The 15,360-nt window shown below is 52.7% G+C and overlaps 1 protein-coding gene across 6 annotated transcripts in view; it reads right to left on the bottom strand.

The window, feature by feature from the left end:
• Positions 1-15,360, bottom strand: part of PDE4A (phosphodiesterase 4A) — a 65,392-nt gene that overhangs the window by 25,144 nt on the left and 24,888 nt on the right. Inside the window, exon 1 of one of the 6 annotated variants that reach the window (XM_055371660.2) lies at positions 14,086-14,407. The exons of 3 other annotated variants lie outside the window; for them this stretch is intronic. In XM_055371660.2, coding sequence (XP_055227635.1) covers positions 14,086-14,327 — 242 coding nt within the window. In that variant the 5' untranslated portion in view covers positions 14,328-14,407. Of the gene's footprint in view, positions 1-5,754; positions 5,950-12,614; positions 13,044-14,085; positions 14,408-15,360 lie in introns of those variants that run through there. 2 more of the 6 variants (XM_055371661.2, XM_063700998.1) reach the window with 2 other exon arrangements.

Raw genomic sequence — 15,360 nt, 5'->3', positions numbered from 1 at the left:
GGTCAAGTCCTCCCTCTGCTCAGAACCTTCGATGGATCCCACCTTACTCTGGGCAAAATCCAAAGTCCTCACTGCAGCTCACAGGTCCTGTCCCATGACTTTCCCTTCCCCCCTCACTCATTCTGCTCCAGCCACAATGGCCTCCTCACTGTTCCCTAAAAATCTCAGACACAGGCCGGGGTGAGGTGGCTCATGCCTGTAATCCCAGCACTTTGGGAGGCCAAGGTGGGCAGATCACTGGAGGTCAGGAGTTCTCCACCAGCCTGGCCAACATGGCAAAACCCCATCTCTAATAAAAATATAAAAATTAGCCAGGCGTGGTGGTGGGTGCCTGTAATCCCAGCTACTTGGGAGGCTGAGGCAGGAGAATCACTTGAGCCCAGGAAGCGGAGGTTGCAGTGAGGGCCAAGATCTTGCCACTGCGCTCCAGTCTGGGCAACAGAGCAAGACTCCATCTCAAAAAAGAAAAATCTCAGACACAGTCCTGCCTCAGGGCCTTTGCACAGGCTGTTTCTCCAGCCCAGATTTGCAGCGGCTCCTCCTTCCCTCCTTCAGGCCTCTGCTCAAATGTCACTGCCACAAAGAAGCCTCCCCTGACCAACCCAGCTAAAATTTCAACCATAATACTTTTTTTTTTTTTTTGAGATGGAGTTTCACTCTTGTTGCCCAGGCTGGAATGCAATGGTGCGATCTCAGCTCACCGCAACCTCCGCCTCCTGGGTTCAAGCGATTTTCCTGCCTTAGTCTCCCGAGTAGCTAGGATTACAGGCATGCACCACCACGCCTGGCAAATTTTGTATTTTCAGTAGACACAGTCAGGCTGGTCTGGAACTTCCAACCTCAGGTGATCCACCTGCCTCAGGCCCCCAAAGTGCTGGGATTACAGGCGTGGGCCACCATACCCAGCCCATTTTGTATTTTTAGTAGAGATGGGGTTTCTCCATGTTGGTCAGGCTGGTCTCAAACTCCCAGCCTCAGGTGATCTGCCCACCTCTACCTCCCAAAGTGCTGTGATTACAGGCGTGAGCCACCGTGCCCAGCCCAATACTATTTCTCTTCCTTAAAACACACACACACAAACTAAAATCCCACACTTACTTGACATAATCTATATTTATCTTTTTTTTTTTTTTTTGAGACAGTCTTGCTCTGTCACCTAGACTGGAGTCCAGTGATGCGATCTTGGCTCATTGCAACCTCTGCCTCCTGGGCTCAATCAATTCTCCTGCCTCAGCCTCCCGAGTAGCTGGGATTACAGGCACCTGCCACCACACCTGGCTAATTTTTGTATTTTTAGTAGAGATGGGATTTTACCATGTTGGCCAGGCTGGTTTCGAACTCCAGACCTCAAGTAATCCACCCACCTCGGCCTCCCAAAGTGCTGGGATTACAGGCACGAGCCACTGCGCCTGGCCTGGTGTTTTTTTGAGATGAAATCTCGCTCTATCACCCAGGCTGGAGTCCTGTAGGGCAATCCCAGCTCACTGCAGCCTCAACTTCCTGGGCTCAAGCTATCCTCCACCTCCACCTCCCAAGTAGGTGGGACTACAGGTGTACGCCAGCAAGCTCAGCTAATTTTTTTTTTTTTTTGAGACAGGGTCTCACTCTGTTGCCCAGACTGGAGTGCAATGGCACAATCTCAGCTCAATGCAACCTCCACCTCCCTGGCTTAAGAAATCCTCCCACCTCAGCCTCCCAAGCAGCTGGGTCTACGGGCACATGCCACCACCCCCAGATAAATTTTGTATTTTTTGTAGAGATGGGGTCTCGCCATGTTGTCCAGGTTGGTCTGGAACACCTGGGCTCAAGCAATGCCCTCACCTTGGCCTCAAGTGATCCACCTGCCTCGGGCTCCCAAAACACTGGGATTACAGGCGTGAGTCACCGTGGCTGGCCCATTATATATTCTGGATACAAATCCCTTATCATGTATTTTTCTCCAAGTTTGCAGCTTATCATTTAGTGATGGGGTCTCACTCTGTTGCCCAGGCTGGAGTGCAGTGGCACTATCATAGCTCACTGCAGCCTCCTGGACTCTAGCGATCCCCCCACCTAAGCCTCGGGAGTGGCTGGGACTATAGGCACATGCCACCACACCCAGATAATTTTTGAATTTTTTGTAGTAATAGGTAATATGTAATATTGGTAATATATAATATGTAATATTACTAATATTACATACACATGCATATGCAATATTGCTAGTATTATATATGCATATGCAATATCGCTAATATTACATACATGTATATTCAATATTACTAATATTACATACATGTATATAATATTACTATATATAATATTACTGATATTATATATGTAATATTAGTAATATTACATATATTAGTAGTATGTAATAATAGTAATATGGTAATATGTAATAATAGTAATAAGGTAATATGTAATAATAGTAATAAGGTAATATGTAATAATAGTAATAAGGTAATATGTAATAAGTAATTATAATAATAAGGTAATAATAGTAATAGTAATAGTAATATGTTGCCCAGGATGGTCTGTTAACTCCTGGGCTCAAGAGATCCTCTCGCTTTGGCCTCCCACAGTGCTGGGATTACAGACGTGAAACGCTATGCCTGAAGCGTGTCTTCTTATACATTTTTGTTTTGCTTTGTTTTGTTTTTGAGACAGGATTTCACTCTGTCGCCCAGTCTGGAGTGCAGTGGCGCGATCTCGGTTCACTGCAACCTCTGCCTCCCGGGTTCAAGCAATTCTCCTGCCTCAGCCTCCCGGGTAGCTGGGATTACAGGCATGCACCAGCACATCTGGCTAATTTTTGAATTTTTAGTAGAGTCAGGGTTTCACCATGTTGGCCAGGCTGGTTTCAAACACCTGGCCTCAAGTGATCTGCCCACCTCAGCCTCCCAAAGCGCTGGGATTATAGGTGCCTGGCAGGCCTAGGAGATTTCAAACTTATTTCTTAGTAGAGAGACCATTCCAGTAAAGTCTTATGGCGACTCTCTATAGGCTGACCTAGAAAGGGAAAGCGGGGGGTTCCTATCCTCTCTCCCTCTCCACTTGCACCCAGTCAGAGCATAGCCTGAAATCTACCTACTAGTCTAACCCCAGAGACTACGCAATGGGGAAAGAACTGTCTTTTCAAAACGATGGTGCTGGGAAAACTGAAGAGGTGGACCACATACAGAAATTAACTCAAGGCCGGGCGTGGCGGCTCATGCCTGTAATCCCAGCACTTTGGGAGGCCTGAGGCGGGCAGATCACCTGAGGCCGGGAGTTCGAGACCAGCCTGGCCAACATGGTGAAACCCCGTCTCTACTAAAAATTCAAAAATTAGCCGGGCGTAGTGGTGGGTGCCTGTAATCCCAGCTATTCAGGAGGCTGAGGCAGAAGAATCCCTTGAACCCAGGAGGCGGAGGTTGCAATGAGCCGAGATCACACTACTGCACTCCAGCCTGGATGACAGAGTGAGACTCCACCTCAAAAAAAAAAAAAAAAAAAAATTAACTCAAAATGACCAAATACCTAAACATAAGAGCCAAAACTATAAAACTCTTAGCAGCTTCATGACATTAGATCTGGCAATGATTTCTTGAATTTGACACCAAAGCACAGGCAACAACAATAACAAACAAGTGGACTTCAACAAAATGAAAGACTTTTGTGTATCAACAGAGGCTGAGGTGGAAGGATGGCTTGAGACCAGGAGCTTGTGGCCAGCCTGGGCAATATAGTGAGACCCCATCTCTTAAAAAAAAAAAAAGGGCTGGGCACGGTGGCTCACGCCTGTAATCCCAGCACTTTGGGAGGCCTAGGCGGGCAGATCACTTGAGGTCAGGAGTTCAAGACCAGCCCAGACAACATGGCGAAACCGTCTCTACTAAAAATACAAAAATTAGCCGGGCATGGTGCTGTGCACCTATAGTCCCAGCTACTCAAAAACAAAGAAACAAACAAACAAAAAACACAAGAAAACAAAACTTGTTTAATTAGCCAGGCATGGCAGTGTGTGTCTGTAGACCCAGCTACTGGGAGGCTAAGACTGGAGGATCACTTGAGCCTGGGATGTTTGAGGCTGTAGTGAGTGAGCTGTGATCGCACCACTGCACTCCAGCCTGGACGACAGAGGGAGACTTTGTTTCAAAAATAAATAGGCCAGGCCTGGTGGCTCAGACCAGTAATCCCAGCACTTTGGGAGGCCGAGGTGGGCGGATCACTTGAGTCTAGGAGTTTGAAACCAGCCAGGGCAGCATGGTGAAACCCCGTCTCAACCAAAAAAAAAAAAAAAAAAAAAATTGGCCGGGCGTGGTGGCTCACGCCTGTAATCCCAGCACTTTGGGAGGCCGAGGTGGGTGGATCACGAGGTCAGGAGATTGAGCCCATCCTGGCTAACACGGTGAAAACCCTGTCTCTACTAAAAATAAAAAAATTAGCCGGGCGTGGTGCCACGTGCCTGTAATCCCGGCTACTTGGGAGGCTAAAACAGGAGAACTGCTTGAACCTGGAAGGTGGAGGTTGCAGTGAGCTGAGATCGCGACATTGCACTTCAGCCTGGATGACAGAGCGAGACTCTGTCTCAAAAAATACATAAATAAATAAAATAATTAGCCAGGCATGTCGGCTCTCACCTGTAATCCCAGCTACTAGAGAGGCTGAGGTGGGAGAATCACTTAAACCCGGGAGGCAGAGATTGCAGTGAGCTGACATCGTGCCACTGCACACCAGCCTGGGCAACAGAGTGAGACCCTGTCTCAAAATAATAAATAATAAATTGTAAATAATTTGACTTAATAGACAAATGACTTGAATAGGCATATCTGCAGAAAAGATATTCAAACAGCCAATAAACATATGAAAAAAAATCCTTAACATCACTCATCAGGGAAACGCAAATCAAAATAAAGAGATACAGGTCTGGTGAGGTGGCTCATGCCTGTAATCCCAGCGCTTTGGGAGGCAAGGTGGGTGGATCACTTGAGGTCAGGAGTTTGAGACCAGCCTGGCCAACATACCGAAACCCTGTCTCTACTAGAAATACAAAAATTAGCTGGGTGTGGTGGTGGGTGCCTATAATCCCAGGTACTTGGGAGGCTGAGGCAGGAGAATTGCTTGAACCCGGGTGGCAGAGGCTGCAGTGAACCAAGATCACGCCACTGCACTCCAGCCTGGGTGACAAAGCAAGACTCCGTCTCAAAAAAAAAAAAAAAAAAAAAGGAGATACCATGTCACGCCTATTAGGATGGTTCCTGAAGGGCCTTTTACTTTTGAAGATCTTAGGGTTCCTCCATCCCCTGCATGCAATGCCAAGGAGGGTATTTTGGGGACAGCTGTGTCCTGAGCCCCCTTCTCTCCAGGATGCCACTTGTAACTGGCCTTTACCCGTGTCCTGTTTCCCAGTTGCTCTCCCCTCCAGACAGCTGGTCTCTTCACTCCAAGAGAAGGGACTGTGGAGCCAGGAGGCACTCCTACCTCCATCCACCCCGTCTCTCAGCCTCTGACCTGCCTCCTGGGCCTCAGATTTGAGTTCCAGAGACAGACCTTGTTGAAGGCCTGGAGTCTTCGCATCCCTGAGGTCACAACACCTCCTCTCTCACCTGCTGCACTCTCCATTCCAACCAGGTCTCTCTGCTGCTCCGATTCCTCCCCACTCACAAACAATCCATTCCTACCTGCTGTTGAGAGAACCACCATAACCCCAATCAAAAATGTTTGTAGGCCAGGTGCGGTGGCTCACGCCTGTAATCCCAGCATTTTGGGAGGCCGAGGCGGGCAGATTACCTGAGGTCCGGAGTTTGAGACCAGCCTGGCCAACACGGTGAAACCCAATCTCTACTAAAAATACAAAAATCAGGTGGGCGTGGTGGCAGGCACCTGTAGTCCCAGCTACTCAGGAGGCTGAAGCCGGATAATTGCTTGAACCCGGGAGACGGAGGTTGCAGTGAACCGAGATCACACCACTGTACTCCAGCCTGGCCGACAGAACGAGACTCTGTCAGAAACCAAACAAACAAACAAAAAACCCTCAAAACTAACAAACACATAGAATCACCACACAACCCAGCAATCCCACTCCTAGGTCTATCCCCAAAAGAACTGAAAGCGGGGATCTCAAACAGATACATGTACACCCATGTTCACAGCAGCGTAATTCACGATGGCCAAAAGGTAGAAGTGACTGACGTGTCCATCAACAGATGAATGGATCAACAAAATGTGTTATATCCATTGAATGGAATAGAATTCAGCCTTAAAAAGGAAAGGAATTCTGACACAGGCTACAACATGGATGAACCCTGAAAACATTATGCTCAGTGACCCAGCACTTTGGTAGGATGAGGCGGGCGGATCACCTGAGGTTGGGAGTTCAAGACCAGCCTGACCAACATGGAGAAACCCTGTCTCTACTAAAAATACAAAATTAGCCGGGCGTGGTGGCACATGCCTGTAATCCCAGCTACTACTCGGGAGGCTGAGGCAGGAGAATCACTTGAACCCGGGAGATGGAGGTTGCAGTGAGCCGAGATTGGGACATTGCATTCCAGCTTGGGCAATGAGAGTGAAACTCCGTCTCAAAAACAAACAAACAAACAAAAAAACCAAACAAAAAAACATTATGCTCAGTAAAATAAGCCAGTCAGAAAAAGACAAATAGTGCATAGGAAATTCCACTTATATGAGGTCCCTGGAGTACTCAAAGTCAGAGACAGAAAGTAGAAGAGTGGGCGCCAGGGGCTGGGGGAGATAGGGAAATGGTGTGTTTGTGCTTAAAGTTTCAGTCTGAGAACATTAAAAAGTCCTGGCCAGGTGCGGTGGCTCACGCCTGTAATCCCAGCACTTTGGCGGGCGGAGGCGGGCGGATCACAAGGTCAGGAGAGCGAGACCATCCCGGCCAACATGATGAAACCCCGTCTCTAATAAAAATACAAAAATTAGCTGGGTGTGGTGGTGCGTGCCTGTAATCCCAACAACTCAGGAGGCTGAGGCACGAGAATCGCTTGAACCCGGGAGGCGAAAGTTGCAGTGAGCCGAGATTGCGCCACTGCACTCCAGCCTGGCGACAGAGCGAGACTCCGTCTCAAAAAAAAAAAAAAAGTCTTGGAGGCTGGGTGAAGTGGCTCACATCTGTAATCCCAGCACTTTGGGAGGCCCACGCGGGAGGATCGCTTGAGCTCAGGAGTTCAACACCAGCCTGGGAAACATGGCAAGGCCCTATCTCTACAAAAAATGAAAAAAATTAGCAAGGCATGATGGTGTGCGCCTGTGGTCCCAGCTACTCAGGAGGCTGAGGTGGGAGGATCACCTGAGCCCTGGAGGTATAGACTGCAGTGAGCAGTGATGATGCCACTGCACTCCAGCCTGGGTGATAGAATGAGACCCTGTCTCAAAAAAAAAAAAAAAAAAAAAGATGGATGGTGGTGATGGTTGCACAACAATGTGAATGTACTTAATGCCACTGAACTATACACTCGAAAATGGATAAAATGGGCCAAGCAGAATGGCTCATTCCTATAATCACAGCACTTTGAGAAGCTGAGGTGGGAGGATCACTTAAGTCCAGGAGTTTGAGACCAGCCGGGGCAACACAGCAAGACCCTATCTCTAAAAAAAATTTAAGTTAGCTGAGCATGGTGGTGCATGTGTATAGTCCCAGCTACTCAAGAGGCTGATGCAAGATGATTGCTTGAGACCAGGATTTGGAGGCTGCAGTGAGCTGTGATCATGCCACTGCACTCCAGCCTGGGTGATACAGTGAGACCCTATCTCACAAAAAAAAAAAAGGCCGGGCACGGTGGCTTACGCCTGTAATCTCAACACTTTGGGAGGCCAAGGCGGGCAGATCATGAGATCAGGAGTTTGAGACCAGCCTGACCAACATGGTGAAACCCCGTCTCTACTACAAATACAAAAATTAGCTTGGCGTGCTGGTGTGCGCCTGTAATCTCAGCTACTCAGGAGGCTGAGGCAGGAGAATCACTTGATCCTGGGAGGTGGAGATTGCAGTGAGCCAAGATCGAGCTACTGCACTCCAGCCTAGGGGATAGTCTCAAAAAACAAACAAACAAAAAAAGCCACTCTTAAGGTTCTTAAGGTGAGATAATCATAGATCATCAGCTTGGACCTTTGATGATAATGTCCATTTATTTATTTATTTATTTATTTATTTATGAGATGGAGTCTCACTCTGTCACGCAGGCTGGAGTGTAGTGATGTGATCTCAGCTCACTGCAACCTCTGCTGCCGGGCTCAAGCAATTCTCCTGACTCAGTCTCTCGAGTAGCTGGGACTACAGGCACGCGCCACTACACCTGGCTACTTTTTGTATTTTTAGTAGAGACGGGTTTCACCATGTTGGCCAGGCCAGTCTCGAACTCCTGACCTCAGGTGATCCACCCACCTCAGCCTCCCAATGTGCTGGGATTACAGGCGTGAGCCACTGCACCCAGCCAATAGTGTCCATTTGTTGAGCACCTGCTGTGTCCTGGGTGCCAGGTTAGATCCTTTCAGGCATACAGTAATAATAACAAGACATTTATTGAATGCTTGCTGTGTGCCTGGCATTATGAAAGTGCTTTATACACATTAACCGATAGAGGGCTCCAACCCACTCTATAAGTTAACATATAGGTCCTGGTTTTTGTTGTTGTTGTTTTTTTGAGACGGAGTTTCGCTCTTATTGCCTAGGCTGGAGTGCAGTGGCACCATCTCGGCTCACTGCAACCTCCGCCTCTCAGGTTCAAGAGATTCTCTTGCCTCAGCCTCCCGAGTAGCTGGGATTACAGGCATATATCACCATGCCCGGCTAATTTTGTATTTTTAGTAGAGACGGGGTTTCTCCGTGTTGGTCAGGCTGGTCTCGAACTCCCGATCTCAGGTGATCCACCTGCCTCGGTCTCCCAAAGTGGTGGGATTACAGGTGTGAGCTACTGCGCCTGGCAACATATAAGTCCTGTTAACATTCCCATGTCATAAGGAGACAAGGGGTTGGTGGCTTCATTGTCTGAGAACCGTGTCCTGTCTCCTAAGGTGGATTTTTTTCAGCTCCAGAGAAGGCGAGAGGAACATAGCTACACACCTCCAACTCCCCGGCCTAGGATTTAAGCTGCAGTTTAGGACGGTGAGACTCTGTTCCCAAGCAGGTGCCCAGCTAGCACATCCTGGCACATCTACCAGCCCCAAGGGACTCAGCTCACGTCAGCAGGAGCCCAGAGGCCTGGATGGGAAGAGGACACTCCCTGGGGCCCTGCTGTTTCTGTTTCAAGACCCGATGTCCCCTGGGCTGAGGGAGGACAGAGGGGAGGGGACAGGGCTATAGAACTTCTGCCTGGGAGCTGGTGGGGATAGGGGAGAGTCAGGGCCAGCGATGCCCCAGTATCAGACCCCTGAGCAATGGAGAGTCACCCCTCCCTGGCTTGCCACTGACTGCTCAGGGTGGCCCAAAGTTAGGCCAGAGGCCACTCCAGCAACATCCCCATGGGACCCAAGGCTGCAACCCAGACACAGGGGTAGCTGCCAGCCTTACATCACAGCCACATGCCCAGACACTCCATTGGAGGTGAAATGACCTGCCCAAGACTCCCTCTTAGGCAGGCTAATCATTGTTTTTTGTTTGTGTGTGTGTGTGTGTGTGTGTGTGTGAGTGTGTGCGTGTGTGTTGATACAGGGTCTTGCTCTGCCACCCAGACTGCAGTGCAGTGGGGCGATCATGGTTCACTGCAGCCTCAGCCTCCCAGGCTCAAGCGATCCTCCCACCTCAGCCTCCTGAGTAGCTGGAACCACAGGTGCACACCACCACACCCAGCTAATTTTTTTTTTTTTTAAGCAGAAATGGGGTTTCACCATGTTGCCCAGGCTGGTCTTGAACTCCTAGACTCAAGCAATCTGCTTCCCAAAGTCTCGCCCTCTCAAAATGCTGGGATTATAGGCATGACCACTGCATCTGGCCTCAGGCTGATCATTTGGTGACACTTTCAGATGAAGTTGCTACCTGTTTCCCCCTCCATGTGGCCCCTAGGCCTTCCCACCAGGGCTTTTGGGAGCATGAAATTGGGCTTGTTGAGGGCTATGCAGCCCAGGGAGAGTCTAGGCCTTGGGGGATAACTACTGCAGGGACTGATGGGACACAAACAAGCTAGGGAGCGGGGGCGGGGGAAACGAACACATTGGTAAAGATTATAATAACAAGAACTATGGCCAGGTGCAGTGGCTCATGCCTGTTGGAGCATCGCTTGAGCCTGGGAAGCAGAGGTTGCAGCGAGCAGAGATGGTACCACTGCACCCCAGCATGGATGATAGAGATGCTGTCTCAAAAAAAAAAAAAAAAAGCCGGGCACCGTGGCTCATGCCTGTAATCCCAGCACTTTGGGAGGCCAAGGCGGGCAGATCACTTGAGGTCAGGAGTTCGACACCAGCCTGGCCAACATGGGGAAACCTGTCTCTACTAAAAATATAAAAATTAGCCAGGCGTGGTGGCGGGGCGCTTGTAATCCTAGCTACTTGGGAGTCTGAGGCAGGAGAATTGGTTGAACCCAGGAGGCGTAGATTGCAGTGAGCCAAGATCGCACCACTGCACTCCAGCCTGGGTGACAGAGTGAGACTCCATCTCAAGAAAGAAAAAAAAAAACAAACTTATGTGAAGGCCACATGCTAGGCATTGTGCTATACTGTAACATGCATTAATGCTCCATTTTCCAGACAAAGAAACTGAGGCCAGGCACGGTGGCTCACGTCTGTAATCCCAGCACTTAGGGAGGCCAAGATGGATGGATCACTTGGGGCCAGGAGTTTGAGATCAACCTGGCCACCATAGAGAAACCCCATCTCAACTAAAAATACAAAAAAATCCTAGCTGGCATATGGTGGCGTACACCTGTAATGCCAGCTACTCGGGAGGCTGAGGCACAAGAATTGCTTGAACCCGGGAGGCAGAGGTTGCATTGAGCCAAGATCACTCCACTGCACTCCAGCCTGGGTGACAGAGCGAGACCCTGAAAAAAAAAAAAGGAAGAAAGAGAGAAAGAAAGAAGGAAAGGAAGAAAGAAAGAAAGGAAGGAAGGAAGGAAGAAAGAAACTGAGGCACAGAAAGGATAAATACTATGGTTATTAGTAGCAGAGCATGGATTTCTTTTAAAATTTATTTATTTTGTAGTGATGAGGTTTTGCTATGTTGCCCAGGCTGGTCTCAAACTCCTGGGCTTAAGCCATCCTCCCACCTCAGCCTCCCAAAGTGCTGGGATTACAGGCATGAGCCACCACACCCGGCCTAGAACGTGGATTTGAACCCGGGCAGCTGAGCTACAAAGCTGCGTCGAGTGTCTTCCCCCAGGGCGCACAGGGCAGGCAGGCCTGGTGTCTCCCCCGGCTCCCCGTGCTTTTCCACCTGACTCACTTGTAGGTGGTGCCAGGCAGCCTTTATGGAAAGGCCTGGCATTTGCTCTGTGAAGGTCACACGGAGGTTGAAGGCGGGTGCTGGTGTGTGTCTCCCAGGCAGGCGCGTAGTGCCAGGTGACACAGCTCTTTGGGGGGCTGAGTATGTAAGAGACTGGGGGAGAGGGAGGTCTGTGTGCCCCCGGGCATCGCACATAGACATCTCTGTGGCATCGCACATCTGCCCGTGTGAGCAGGGGCTGGGTGCTCATGGGTGCCTGTGTGCATCTCTGTGTCTTTATCTGTGTATTTCTGAGTCTGGGTGACTTTATGAGACCGTGTCGCACTGATACTGTGACAGTCCCTGACCCCTGTGTGGGCACGGGGTGCGTTCCTGTGTGTATCTGGTGCAGGTGGGAGTACAGCATGCAGGAACATGTGTGGGCCCTGGGTGTGTATTTTGGTGAGAATGTGTCTCACCAAAATACAATGTCCCCCACTGTGGAGGAACGCAGCGTAGACGAGGATGTGCGAGGGCTGGGCCAGGGTTGCTGTGGTCTGTGTGTCACCTGTGTGTGGCCATGAGTCAACTGCAGGGTCCTCTTGGTGCAGCCAGGAGACCCAAACCTAGTACGGTAAACACCAGGTGACCCGGATTGCCCTGTGTGCGGCCCTGTGTGCGTGTCTGTGTTAGAGACCATGGAGCAGGAAAGCAAGAACAAGGCTAGAAACCCCTGAGAATTCTGAGAACTTAAAGGCCACTCACAGCCCCAGCTCAGTCCAGCCTATTCTAAACACCCTCCATGAGACCCAGAATCTCCCCTCCCCACCCCCAACCCAGCTTGGTTTTCAGCCTGGCAGCTCCAGCATGAGAGGGGGTGGGGAAGGTAAGGCTGGAAACACTGAGCCAGGCAGGGACTTAGGGACCTGGTTCTAGGCCAGTGGCCTGGGAGTGGAGCCCAGGTGACGCTGGACACCCATATTTGCAGCCAAAGTGAATGCCAGAAGCCCAGGTTTAAGGACACAAAGAGGGTGACGGGTCCTACCTTGGATAGGCAGGAATGGACCCAGCACCCACTTTGAGGGCTGCCACCTTCAAGAAGCCCTCAGTAGCACCCCAGGCCTTTAGAGCCAGGAAAGGGGGTGGGGCCCCAGCCAGATCCTGGAAGCCACTTAGGGGACTCACCCAAGTAGACTCAGCACCCCCACCCCCCCAGCACAGCCAGTGCCCTTCAGTATTAAAAGAGAGGACTGACTGGCCACGGGCCACCCACCTGACAGATCTGCCCGGAGGGTGCCGACGGGTGTCCTCATCGCTGAAGGGGAAGTGGGTCAGGGACTCGGGGCCCGTGGTGGGCAGTGCCAGGGCAGGGGGCCGGGGCCGGGCCCGGGGCGCTGCACCGGAGCGCATGGGAGCCAAGCGCCGTCGTCGGGGCGCGCATGGGGACGGCGGCAGGGCGGTGTGGCGCGCGCTGCTGGCCAGGCCCAAGGTGTCCGCGGCCTCCACTGCCGGCACCTCCTCCACGCCTCTGGTGACCCCCCCAGGGACAGCCCCGGGCAGTCGGGCGTTCCCGGGTCTGCACGGGGGAGGGGAGCGCACGGGCGCTCTGTCTGCCTCCCCCTGCAGGGGTCCTGCGGAATCGGACGCACACTTCCCCCCTGTCTCCTCCCTCCTAGGCCTCTGGGGTGCCCCGGGGCTCCGGTTTCCCGGCTCCGGGCCCGCCCTCCTGCCACCGCCTCCGGCCCCGCCTTTCCCCCCTCCCCGCCCTGACGTCGAGCTGGGCCCGCTCGAGGTCTCTGATCGCCGTGCGCCCCCGGGGAAACGGGACTCGAGTGTGGGGCCGGGTGACATAAACCCAGGGGAGGGGAAGGTGCAGCTCAGCGGTGGGGAGGAGAGACAAAACAGAGACAGAAGAGACAGAAGTGGAGACAGAGACGCAGGACGCAGAGAGAGAGACCCGGAGAGAGGCAACGATTTCCCTACACACACCCTGCGGACCCCACGCGGGGCTCCCAAAGGCCCCGGCCCCTCTTCCTCTTCTGTCCCCGCCCCATTTCGTTCCTGGGGCCAGTCGCTGGGCCCGGTCCTGCCCCGCCGTGCCCTCCTTCAGTCTGTGCCTCAATTGCACGCGGAAAGTAGGTGGAAGAGGTGGAGGCTGAGGACCCGGAGAAGCCCCCAGGGCCAGCCAGTGCCCAACTCCGGGCTGCCAACTTCTGCCTCCAGGATATAAGGACATTAGAAAGCCAGACTGGATGTGGCTTCGGGGCCTGTCACCCCCAGACTTCAAGCCCCCGCAGCCCACCCCGTCTGGCCAGAAAGGGAACTTCCATTTGCCCTCCGTGGCCCGTTACTAGGAGTGAAACCAAGCCTCACCGCAAGGCCACCCCCAGAGGGCATGACTGGCCCCATTTCACAGGCCAGTAGACTGAGGCTGACAGAACTGAACACATATCCCCAGGATGAACACATGACCTGGATGGCAGGTCGCCCTCACTCCTCCAAAGCGTGACCGCAGCTTCAGGTTTGCACAGGAAGTGGGAAGGATGCAACATTTATTAAACGTCTACTGCATGCCCTATCAGAGATCTCCAGGGCAACCCTGGCGGGCAGGGATGATTTTGGTCGCTGCTATGTGACAGAAGAGGAAAGTGAGGCTGGAGAGAGTGAGCCACGAACCCTAGACCCTGGAGTGCGCCAGGTGGCCAGGGGCGACTCGAACCCACGGTCACCAGCGCTGCACTTACCCAGCCCCAGCCCAAGCCTGGCGGCCCAAATCCTGGCAGCTGCGGAGAAGCCGAAGGCGTCTGCGGAAAGTTGGGGACGGGCTGGCGAAGAAGACGGGCGAGGAGGGCGGCGAACGCGGGCGGCGGGGCGCGCGCGGGGCCAGGGGCTCGGGCAGGAACGCCTCGTCCTCAGCCGCCACCGCCACCGGGAAGGCCACCAGTTGCAGCTCCGGGATACGGCCTAGGCCGCGCGGCCGCGCCATGGCCGCGGGGCGGCCTCGCCTCGGCGGGCGCTGGGGAGCTGCGCCGCCCACCCCGCGAGGCCCACGCAGGCCGCCTGCCCAGCCCCGGGCCCGCGGGCCCCACCCCGCCCTGTCGCCTCGGCCCTTCCGGCTTCGCGCTGGAGCCGCCCCCAGGGCGGGGCGGGTCTGGGGCGCCCGCACGGCTCTGGTGGGGACTCTCCCGCAGACCCCAAAGCCGCCCGCGTTGGCTCTGATGTCCTCACAATTGCCAGACGCGTCCCCACAAACACCAGGGACACCCCCAAATCTGTGGGGACACTCCTGCAAACTCTCCATGGTGTTGACAGGCCCCACAAGCCCCAGGAGCCACCCCACAGTCTCTCAGAATCCCAAGGAGCACCCTCATTGTCCCTGAGACAACCCCACACAAGAAGTCCAGGGGTACCCCCCCAAATCCCGGGGCTTCTCAGCACAACTTAGAGGTGTTCTGAGACACCCTCATAAACCCTAGGGCACTCTCATAGCTCTCCAGATGCCCCCATAATCCTAGCAGTATTCTCACTGTTTCTGAGACATGCCACAAGCCCCAGGAGTGCCCTGAGAATCCCAGGGTGCACCCACAAATGCCAGGGATGCCCCCAAATCTCTGGGGGCACTCCCACAAACTCCCTGCCAGTGGTGCTCTGAGAGCCCAGGGAAAACCCTTCAGATCCCAGAACCCCCACCACAGTTCCTCAGATGTCCCAAAATTCCTCCAGAGCTCCCCATCATCCCCAACTCTCATCATCCCATCATGCATAGACCCTCCCTCAGTACCCCCAGAATCCCCCACACCCACAGAGCCATTTTCATAGACCGAATATAGGTTCCCACCAAATCCTAGAGTTCTCCACAGACCCCAGGAACACCTCCACAGTCCCTCAGATGTCCCTTAATCCCTGAATGGTTCTACAGCATCTCTGAGATGCCCCCACAAGTGCTGAGACCCCAAGACAACCTCGGGAATGCCTTCAGACTCAGGGGATGCCCTAGTAACCATGGAGATGCCAGCAAA

The sequence above is a fragment of the Gorilla gorilla genome, chromosome 20 (genome assembly GCF_029281585.2).
Source record: "Gorilla gorilla gorilla isolate KB3781 chromosome 20, NHGRI_mGorGor1-v2.1_pri, whole genome shotgun sequence".
NCBI lineage: Eukaryota > Metazoa > Chordata > Mammalia > Primates > Hominidae > Gorilla > Gorilla gorilla.
The sequence above is the reverse complement of the archived record's forward strand: the minus strand, read 5'-3'. Positions and strand labels throughout refer to the sequence as shown.